Genomic DNA, 11,264 nt, shown 5'->3' on the forward strand with positions numbered 1-11,264 from the left:
GAGTTAGCGCTTGTTTTCTGTTCTAGTAGATGGACGCCAACCTTCAAAGAAATTGCTCGCAGTGATTACCCCCGGCTTCAATAAAACCGTGAAGACATAAGATGCGCATCAGGCATTTCACTCTCTGTATAACTCAGTTCGTAGATCATGTTCCTCGGAGGAACATATACTTATTACGATTATCGTAAACGTGCGTGGAAAATAATGAGTTAGCTCGCGATGAAATTCCTGATACCGTTTGCAAACTCGTTTGGTCTCGCAACCTTCAAATCTTCCAAGAAAACAATCAAACCAGTAACCAATTATGCCTTTCCAGATAAAGATCCATATTGTAGAATAATATTTCATTTTAACAAATAAAAATCCTGTAAAACGATGTACAGATAATAAATTTCGTTTATATTACATAATAACACTTTACAGTCAAAAGTTTTTTCACCGTTTATTGTTTTTTAATGTAATATTGATGAAGTTATCTATAGTTGACGCGAAGAAAAAATACTATATGAATCAATAGACTGGATTATTTTATTATATTATCTATTTCGTGTGTTGTTGCCAACAGTAGTTAAAAAATATAGTTAATATATTTGATTAATATATTTTAGATGTATAATGAAAACACTGTTCAGTTATCTGCAACGATTTTTACAAAAATACAAAATTACAAAAATAATTAACATTACTTTTACCCAGAAGTAATTAAATAAAACCTATTAAATTGTTTAACATAATCCAATAAATAATGTAATATAATAATATAATCTATACAAAACATATATCACTAAATAAATTTTACAATCAATATAGGAAAAGTCGAAAAGTCAATTGAGTCAAAATAAAATTACTTTAAATTAAAATTAAGTTAAAATTCTAAAAGACGCCTTTTAACACTTTCGGTAAAAATAATACTAACGTGTTGAACCTATGAATATAGAATATAAAAATTTCAAATGTTACCACGTCAAACCAATTTGGAATCATCGGTTGAGATTGGACTGCAAAGTAATAAGTAAAAATTCACACTTCAACAGTGTGTCCTATCTTTTTATCCTTAACTGTACATTGTATTTTTCTGTACTCAACAAAATATTATCACAACACGAAACAAACTGCAACAGCTATGAGAAATAAACTCGTATCGAGCGAATGTTTATACAGGACATCTTTCTCCCAAGTTGAATACACTGAATCCACCCCAGCAGCTTGTCGCGGCTCCAATGTTGATCATCCGTACAACTCTGTCCGCGGATCAGAATCATCCATTTTCCCCCTCGCTCCGAGAAGAAGTGAACACAACGCGCGTATGTAACGCCCGAGGCGTTCTTCGTCGCGCTTGTTAATTGGAAATTGAACTTTACGAGCGTAGATAAAACACAGTATTAATGAAGACAGTCGTTTCTCGTTTATGTCGTCGATCTCATCACAATGCCGCAATAAAAACGAAGCGAAAGTACTGCCGATAGGTGTCGATGGTAGTAGAAGAGGCCAAGAGATAGAAGGATACACAGAAACATAGAAAGATAGAGACATACAGAAGAAAAACAGATAAAGAGAAAGAAAGAGGTAAGGAAACATGACTGTTGCTTTAGTTGCGAGATTCACGATGCAACTTTAACCCTTATGCTAGCCACTGGATACTTGAGTAGCTATCCTTGCATTTTGTGCCATACAATTTGTCACGTTTTCATGGAAATTTTACGAAATTGCTACTATTTAGATTTCTTGGATGTTTCTAGACTATGATTTGTGCTTTGAAAACAAGAAAATTCATGGAAAAATATTATAATACCAGAGTTTAAAGAAACATGAACATTTTGGTTGATAACATAGGGGTTAACTCTTAACGGTCGATAATGGTTTAGAATATACATTAATAAATGTAGGGAAAAATTGATAGCGCTGTCAACACAATAAAACAGAAAGTATATCTTCAACCACAACAATATAATAAATAGAATTGAAACCATTCTTTTCATTTCTGTATAGAGAAGCCTTTCGACTGTTAAGGGCTAATCCTTCGAGTGTCAACGTTAATTACCACGTATTCAAAAAAACTGCCAGACGATTTTAAGTAATTTATAGTTGCAGATCAATATTAATATTTCAGTTAATTCTGAGTTAAAATTGGTTCAATCTTTTGCACAATACTAATTACATAAAATCACAACAAAGTATGCGTGTATTAACTTCCGACGTTATTCTATTAAAAAGCTGATTTTCTTATAAATTATAGCGATCAGAAAATCCAGAACTGATGTTATCATCCTTGGCACTCGTCACAAATGTATGGGACAGCGATATACCGTTGTTTATCATTCAAACGGTTAAATACCGAGGGAACCGCGCCGACACGATCAACTAGGAGATAATCGCATTCTTTCCTTCAAAGCCGTGGTGCCGCTTCTGTTCGGCCTCTGGTTTACGATTTGGCAAGGAACGTGAGAAAATGATCGCCGAAAGGTCAATAAGGCGGTTTCGTACTGAATGGGAAGAAGAAACATTTGTTGAGGGGTGGGCGGAGGAACGAAGGGGGTGGATAGATGGAGAGGGGAACTAATACTCGTATTCAGACTTATTTCTAAAGGCACCGGTAACGAGGATCGAGATAATGGATGAAAGAACGAGCGAATGCATTAATATCCGTCCTTCGAGGTAATTAATGAAATCCGAGGCGAGAAAAGAGAAGAATGGCGCGGCTCTTCCGGTCGTGAATCTCTCACGTGCACTCGGTGTTTCGAACCGGTTGATCGGACACAGTCTCGGAAACTCGGGACGGTTGGTTGGTCGCCGAAATTCTTTGAAATTCGTTTCGTGGTTTTCTTTTCTTTTGTTTTTTGGCAATTTCTCGGTACATTATGAAATGTCGTTCTCTACGTCTATATGTCTTTTTTTCTTGTGATATTTAGTACGTGTTGAAAACAATTTTGGTATTTGTCTGAGTGTTTTATTGTCGATTCGAAATTGATTTGAAAGAATGAATTGGCGAAGAAAAGTAAATTTAAAAGAATGAGGGAAATGAAAATAGTTTTTAAAGAATTGCTTCATTTCCTATGTTTTTGGAAGCAGACTTAAAAGAATTTGAAAACATTTGGTAAAGAAAAGTAGGTTTAAAAGAATAATTAGAGAAAGAAAAATAGTTTTAGAAGAATTACTTTGTTATCTATTTTTAAAAAAATAGATTCAAAAGAAAATGGTCGTAATTATTTTGGGGAAAACATTAAAAAGTCCTATGAAGGTAAGAAACGTCCATCTTTTTACCTTCGTATAATAAGGTTAGTGGAACAATAACTTCGTTGTTCGCTGCTTCAGACTGTAATTATTAACTCGGTAGAAAATGAATGATCGATCATTATTCACGTGCACTGACGGGAAAAATGTTCATACATCTCTATACTTCAAGACGGTACCATGTTTGGTGTGACTTGAAGTTAAGAATTGTTTACGTCAGAAGACAACGTTATTGGAAGTTTAGTATTTATAGACGGATCTGACATAGATAATTCTTAATTTAGTGATAGTGATTGATCTACAAATAATTAACAGTTACTTTTTTAGAATTAATTAATTAACACTTCAACGTGCAAATGTCTCGTTTTGAAACACCTTTTACATATAATAAGAATATCATTGTTTAGTACGATCTGAAAAATAAATTTCATAACTTAATAAAATATTCTCTTACAAAATTGAGACATTGAAAATGAGACTACCAAATATTTAAAATAGTTGAGAGCACTTTCTCCTACAAGTGACAGTACATCTTTTCAAGTTTCTCAACAATGTTCATTTCACTATATAAGTAAAAATATGAATTTTTAAAATAACCTTTATAAACACCGGATAAGTTGCAATAATTATAAAATCATTTCAATAATCATAAACGTAATATCTGCCATTTTGATGAACGCAGTAGTTGGACTGTAAACGCGGCAATTTCTATTATTCAAAATAAACGACATTTCATTTTGCAACGATCCAATTGAAAACCGTTGTTCGGTCGTCCCTCCAATCGTTCAAATGAGTGTACGAGTCGAATAGAGAGAACTTCCTAATGAGGGCTCGAAGAAAGTGTAAAAAGATCGTGTTCCGAAGGCAGAATTCCTCGCAAAATCGTCCGTCAAACGTTTCGCTTTCACTCTCTTACGAATAACAGACGGCGAGACACGCGAGCGCCGCCAGCCGAACGAACGGGCAACGGTGCGCCCGCGCGCGCGCGCGCGTGTCTTCACGCGTTGAGTATGTATCTAAATCACAGCTCGTGCTACTAATTACTTATAACGTTATATACCTTTCTCGATACTCCGTTACTTACCGATCACTATGTGTTTCTTTCCATTATTCTACTACTTTTCTTCCTGTGTGTATACATAATTATATAAACGTGACAAAAAAATATTTATATATATATATAATATGTATATATATATATATATAAGTATAAAGAAGAGATAAAAGTGAAGAAAGAAGAAATCGAAAGAACGATAATCAGAATCATCCTACGTAATAAAATAACGTTTTTTCTTGTTTAACGTTAATATCTCATAGTGGTATTAAATATCGTTGATATCGACGTTTGATCGTCGTCAACGGTCACGCCACGTTCCCTTCATGCTCGCAAATGAGTCGTCTTAGGAACAGCAATTTCACGCGTCGCGCAAAACGTGGCTACCGTCGATCGACGATCCGACTAATTCGTTACGTTGAATAAAAAAATAAAGGGCGTGTACCGCCTGCTTATATTATGCATTTACTCGTGAATTTATCGACAGAACGGGCGCACATAGGTTGACTTTTTACAAGGTGAGCTGCCGAAGTATCTCTGGTACCTGAAATTTACGAAACAGATGTAGGGCGAACAGTACTCACCTTCAGAATCTTTTCTCAGGACATTTTCTTTGATAAAACGAAACTTGTATGTCGCGGCTTGGCAGTGTCAAATGTTCTGCGACTGTTTTCAATCGAATAGCTACCATCCATAGGTATTAATATCATCGAACAGACACTAATGTTTCCGAAAATGATGACTCCATCCGCCTTGATGCATCTTCTTTTTCAATTTAACCGAACGCACTTATTGTCCTTTCTTCGTAAATTCAAAGGTAAACGAGATACTAAAAAAACTTTGCATCTCACCTCGTAGATGTCATCAGCTTAGACTTGCCGGCAGCGAATGCATAAAAATCCGGTAAACCTTCAACGATCAAGACCTATCAAAACATCGACGAACATTGACACGTCAGTTTTAACTCTTCGAGAGCCAAGGTTAGACATATTCTTTGTGCGAAAATGTTATATATCCGCAATATTACACGTACGAATGTTCATCGTACTCATAGTCGTCCATAAGCGTCCTCAGCACCCGAAGTGTTAACGCAACCGTGTCTGGCAACCGGAAGTCTGGACTGGTGACAGGAACAATTTCGTCATGGAAGCACATTGTAGGCTGTATTGCGATAAATTCACGAATCGTGGCTCTGTGGACGGTTTCTTCTGTTCGGTAGACAGTATCTTGGCCGACAAGGACACGGACACGACGGATGCGCGCATAGAAAAAGCGTTGTCCGCGAGTTCCGTGACTCGACGTGGCCGTTCGGATACCAGGAGCTCCGGTTCCCATCGCGGAACCGTTGAATTAAATATCGCCGAACATCGAACGGAAAACTCGCGCGGTTCGCCGTTGCTAATAATCGCTCCTAAGACGACGCGAGTGGGCCGATCGCAAGACGGGGTCAGCCTGTCTACCATTTACCACGTAGACGTGGCGTCGATCTCGCAATCGTCGGCCATTAGTCATGGTTCGCTCTGTGCTCGGGTTCTAACCTCGTTTATCGTAAATCATTCCGTTCGGCGAACGAAGACTCGAACGTCGGGTGAGAAGAACAAAAGGAAAAACGGAAGACAGAAAGAGACGAGAGAGAAGGAGATAGAGACACTTAGAAGGAGAGATAAAGAAAGACAAAAAGAGAGAAGGAAACAGAGAAAGATGAAAAAGCTACAGAAAAGAAAAAAAGACTCGCAATCTCCATCAGGAAAGGAGAGCAGCAACCTGACACGCCGAGTTCGGCGTGGAATTATGCGATCAGCTGAGACTCCCATCCAGCTCGACTAACTAGGCGGGTTGCAGGCGTTCCCCGAAGGATCAACCGAGACCTGATGAGGTTGACTCCTGTTTGTTACATTAGCACTGGTGTTGCTGGTGGTCTCGGCTGATGGGCTAGGATTCCCGCTGTTCCCGTTATTGTTCCCGCTATTCCCGGTCGCCTGTTGCTGGACGCTAGGCTTCTGCGTTACGTGGGTCTGATAGTGCTTCGCCAGGTGTGCCTTCTGCCGGAAACTTTTACCACACAGGGAGCAGGAGAACGGCTTCTCGCCGGTGTGCGTCCGGATATGCACGTTCACGCTGTACTTGTCCTTAAAACCCTTGCTGCAGATACTGCAGTAGTGGAGTGAGCGTTCCTTACGCTGGACGCTGCCCGGCGAGCCGCCTGACGCGCCCTGTTGCTGGCCGCCAGCGTTCCCGCCGCTTTCCGACCCGCTGTTCCCATTACTAGCAGCATTTGCATTGTTGTTGTTCCTGTTTGCGCGTCTACAGTACTTCTTAGGTGTTTTCGTCGGGACCACCCTCGACGGGGCCATCTGGAGCTGATTGGTCGGCTGCTGTGGCTCTACTTCGGGTCTAGCAGGTGTCTGTTGCTGAAGGACATCCTGCTGAGGTGCCGTGACAACCGTCACCGTACTGACTTGACCCAAGTCCGCTGGCAGTGTGATGGTACCCAAGCTTCCACTCGTTGGGTCGAGCGTGTACATGACAGTGGTTGTCGCTGACACGGTGCAAACTGGTTCCAGGCTACAGTAAGACTCCACCACTTCGTTAGCTATACTCTTCAACTTCTCGTAGTCACCAGGACGATAAGTGGTCTGGTCCAACTGGGAGAGTAACAGGTCCTCCTCCGTACACGTGTGCATTGAGTCGTCCGGCTGCTGCTGTTGTTGTTGTTGCTGCTGTTGCTGTCGTTGTTGTTGTTGCTGTTGCTGCTGTTGCTGCTGTTGATCGGGTACGATCATGCTTGTGTTACTCGTAACCGGCATCGGTATAGAGCCTTGGTTAGATGGCGACGAGGAAGACACCACTTGAGCTGGACCGGTGTACAGTTTACCCTGGAGAGCGCTTCTGAGAAGACTCTCCGCTGTGTCTCCAGCTGCAACAGCGGCCGCAGCTGCCGCGGCTGCAGCCGCCTCCTGAAGGTTTTGATCGGAAAGCTTCCAGTCGTTGTTGTTGTCACCACCGGCGCAATTACCGCTGTTAGAAGATCCCCGGCCACAGAGCTCCTTGCTCTCGACAAATCCACTGTCGTCGGTGGTGTACTGGGAGGACGCAACAGAAAATCGATCCGGATGAAACCTGTCGTTCACCGTCCGCGACACTTCGCTCACGTTCGTCGTCTGGTCGTGGTCCGGCTCGGCGGAGGCCGGCTCCATGCTGAGGATAGCGTCCAGATCTAGGTTAGGCCGCAGAGACCAAGAATCGCTGGACGTGGGCGCGGGGCTCTTGCAACAGTCCAGTGCGTCCATTGAATTCGCTTCATTGTTCAACACTGTCAGCGTGTAGATTGCGCCGTCCGTGTTCTGTCTGTCGTTCGCGGAGCATCCCCTGGCAACGGCCTGATGGTGCTCGTTGGACCCCTGGTGAACGTTCACATTGTCATTCCCGTGGCTCTGGGCGTTCGCGTGCGCCGACCAACAGTACTTGTTCAGATCCTCTAAAAGTATATTGCAGGTTTGCTCCTTGGTCTCGTCGGCGCCCCAATAATCGCAATCCGATTGGTCCATAGGGGTCTGCTCGTTGCTCTGATGCACGTTACACGCGTGGTGATGCGTTCTCACGTGGTGATGGTGATGGTGATGTCCTAAGGAGCTGGTGATCGTTGACACGGGTGGTAGAGCGGTTAGAGTATTGTTGTTGGTCTCTTTGATGAACGGCGAACCGTGGAGGTCGCGGCTGGTCTCGTGCTCCTCGTGGCTCTGCTGCAGGTATCCCATGCTCCGGCAGGTGGTGCGGTGAAGGAAGCTCTCCTCGTCAGAGACGCCGTCCGCGGAGGCGCAGTGCGGCGGCGGCGAGACCACGAAGTCGAAGAAGTCCGTCTTCGGCAGATCTTCGCCGCCCCCTCCCGGGGCGAACGCTTCCGTTAGATCCATCGGGCCGGTCGGACGGTTGGCTCTCGCGGTCGCTTCTCGCGTCAGGATCGGGCTACCGGTGGCCTTGCTAGGCTGACTGGTCTGGCGGCGATGTCCGGGCTGGTACGTTTCAGCAGAGGCTCTGATGCCTCCTCGCCCACCGCATCCTTGAACTCTGGCAACTACCTGGGGACAGAGGGAGGCGTAGCTTCAGTGAAAGCGAGAAACTATCGCTGTTATCGGTACCGCTACCGCGGCGAGCTAACTTTCTCCTCGGCGCGCGCTTAACGAGCGCCAGCCAAGGGTAAACCGGATGAATTATTGAAACGCTGAAAGACCGCGCGGAACGTCGACGGCACAAGGTCCGCGATCATACGAATACCGGATCAAGCGGAACAAAGTTGCAAAACCTTTGCGCGCGGTAACAGGCAAAAGTCCCGGTCCCCAGTCCCCACGTCCATCTATCTATTCGTCCCTCCACCAGATCGAATCCCATAGAATCCGAGGACAATGGCGCATACCGCGACGCCGTGTCCCAGATTTTCCAGCGTTTTCTTAAGCGAGGGGCCCAAGCGGAATAGGATCGCTACCAACGCGGGCATTAGGCCGAAGAGCCGGGGCCCCGGCTCTCTCGCGTGGTCTAGGCGTGGGAACGCACCGTAGCCGTGTATAAATTCACCGTAGCCGAGCCGGCTCAGCTTGGCTAGCCGGTACACGGCGATCGGCCGGCACGTATTCTTGCTCTGGGAGTCGGAGCGATCGAGACGGAGAACGAGCTCCGCCGGAGGAGAAGGACGTTCGATTACCGAACGGGAGGGAAACGGACCTGGCTAGGTGGAACGCGATAGAGTAGGAGACAGGGGATAGATGCAGGAGACGGACTATGCTAGAGTACTGCTGGTTGGAACGAGAGGAAGAAGCCGATGGAGAGAGGGATCCAGATGCAGGGTAGGGGGAGGACATAAAGACCAGAAACTTTGTACACGGATAACGCGTCCACACAATCGCGTCGGTTGGTATGAGGCATAAGGAACGCTTGCGCAACTTCTTTTCCGCGAGCTATCATACCGCAACGCACGCTGTACCGAATTAATGCGGCAACAGTGCAGACGCGAGCCGCGGTTAAATGCCAGCCACGGTGTATAACAATTGATCGCGAGAGCCGTTGCAACGTCGTTGAGCCGTGCGCCGCGGCACCCGGATGTCCGAGGACGGAACAGTCTCTCGCGCGGCGCGTTACGAAATCGGCGGCCGATGGAATCGCTCGCGCGCTAGATCATCCGCGGTGATCAGCGCCAGAGCGCCGCGCCGCGCCAACGATTTCACGGTTTGGCGTGGAGCGATCGGGATCACGGTAACGATCGAGTTGATGCCTTTGAGGCGGAACCAGGGGAATCGGTAACGACGATGGCAATTTTCCTTTGTGCTTCGTCGTTGATCAGGCGCTTGATTGTATGATGTTGGAATTCTTAAATTTGTGGTTGTTTGAACATGACACTCATTCTTTCAACAGTCAATTATTCATTTTTTTAGAGACATATGAAATTCTTCTGCGTTTTGTTTTAGGTTTTTGTCAGAATATATTATAAGTGCGTTTGCCCTGCATTTGACAAGCATACTTTTCACTGTTTTATTTTATTGCGCATAGAATAAGACATTTTCGAAACAAAATTTCACGGTTAAGAGATTAATATTGGAAAGTAAAGTTGTTTTGTATATAGGTTTTAGAATGGAAGTTATATTTTAACGAAGAAATTTGAGAGCTTAAGAAATGTAGATATTTTGTGAGATTTTGAAAGAAAAGATGGGAAAAGAAAAGTGTGAGAGATCCTTTTGAGTTTTTTAAAATATTTTCTTTAAAGTAATGATTAAGTTTTGTTTCACTTGTCGCTGTTGGTGAATTTTCTGAATGAAAGAAGATGTTTAAGTGGTACCAAGGAGATCTAGATACGTATAGGATCGTATGGAATAAAAAATTGGAAATGTTTCTTGAAATTTTCTTTTAGAATAAAAATGGTTTCAATATATTAGATAATGCATTGACTATTTATTTTTATTCGCATATCCCTATGTAGTATTTTTAGTAAATATACACGAATAAATCAATCAATATTCTGACTGAATGTTTTCCTTAATGATCATTTGAATTATTCATTAATTGCATATTATATGCATCTTCCTTTATAATTGTAAACTACATTTGTTACTCTCCTGTCTTCATAATTTATACGTTACTGCTAAAAATCTGTACAGAAAGGCATTAGTATTAGAATTTGATTGATACACTGTTCAAGCTGTTAATGTCGATAACAATTGATCGATGCTGATAGAAATCGTTAGTCGCGTATTAAACGGATTTCTTCATCGTTTAAAACGTCGCGATATCAATGCAAGTTTACCGAATCGACAATGTCATTAATCGTTTGACTATCTAACAGTTGATCAATCCTGTCGGAATTGCTAACGCCATTTTAGGGCACGATGTCGCTGTATGTTTAGTGGGAGAATAAAATAGTAAGCGAGATACATATATTTTTGATTAATGTCTTGTGCCATTTTCGATTGCGTAATCGCACAATGGTTGTGAAATGATCGGACGCGATATTTAGGACAGGCAGGCTAGACTTCATAATAGGACAAATTATTGAACTTGACATAAGCTTCAAGGAAGCAAATACAAATTAATAGTTACATTGACATATTAGAACATTATTAAAAATTTCGTTACAGTATATAAAATCTTTCTAATATTTTTCCTGATAATGTTAATGAAACCAATAAAAGAATGTTTCAAAATATTTTATGTATCCTCTAGATTACTATTTATTTAATTATTATTTTATTTTCTTACAAAAATTCCTTTCGTCGCGTAATTTCTAAATTTGCACGCTATCCTAAACCACTACATTCAGAGAAATTCACATTAAGCAATAAAGAAATGTTACTTGGTTGCAAGGAAAAAGTTCGTTAAAATTGTAATCAAATATGATTAAGGTTTATGATAAAATTTTTCATTTTTTTAATTTTTCTCTTTTCTATACAAGACATTCAAAGAGAGAAGAAACAAATTTGGAATGTAATTTTAC

At 42.3% G+C, this 11,264-nt stretch overlaps 1 protein-coding gene across 1 annotated transcript; it reads right to left on the bottom strand.

Annotated features, from left to right (window-relative positions):
- Positions 1 to 6,108: 6,108 nt before the first annotated feature.
- LOC116426242 (uncharacterized) lies at positions 6,109 to 8,199 on the bottom strand. The gene has a single exon (XM_031974928.2). It carries the CDS (start codon positions 8,197 to 8,199, stop codon positions 6,109 to 6,111), a length of 2,091 nt encoding a protein of 696 aa, XP_031830788.1.
- Between the last annotated feature and the right edge of the window lie 3,065 nt (positions 8,200 to 11,264).

Source organism: Nomia melanderi, chromosome 12, assembly GCF_051020985.1.
Source record: "Nomia melanderi isolate GNS246 chromosome 12, iyNomMela1, whole genome shotgun sequence".
Taxonomy (NCBI): Eukaryota; Metazoa; Arthropoda; class Insecta; order Hymenoptera; family Halictidae; genus Nomia; species Nomia melanderi.

Excerpts from the sequence above, each read along its gene's own strand:
- LOC116426242 (XM_031974928.2), bottom strand. The coding sequence starts at position 8,199 with ATGGATCTAACGGAAGCGTTCGCCCCGGGAGGGGGCGGCGAAGATCTG.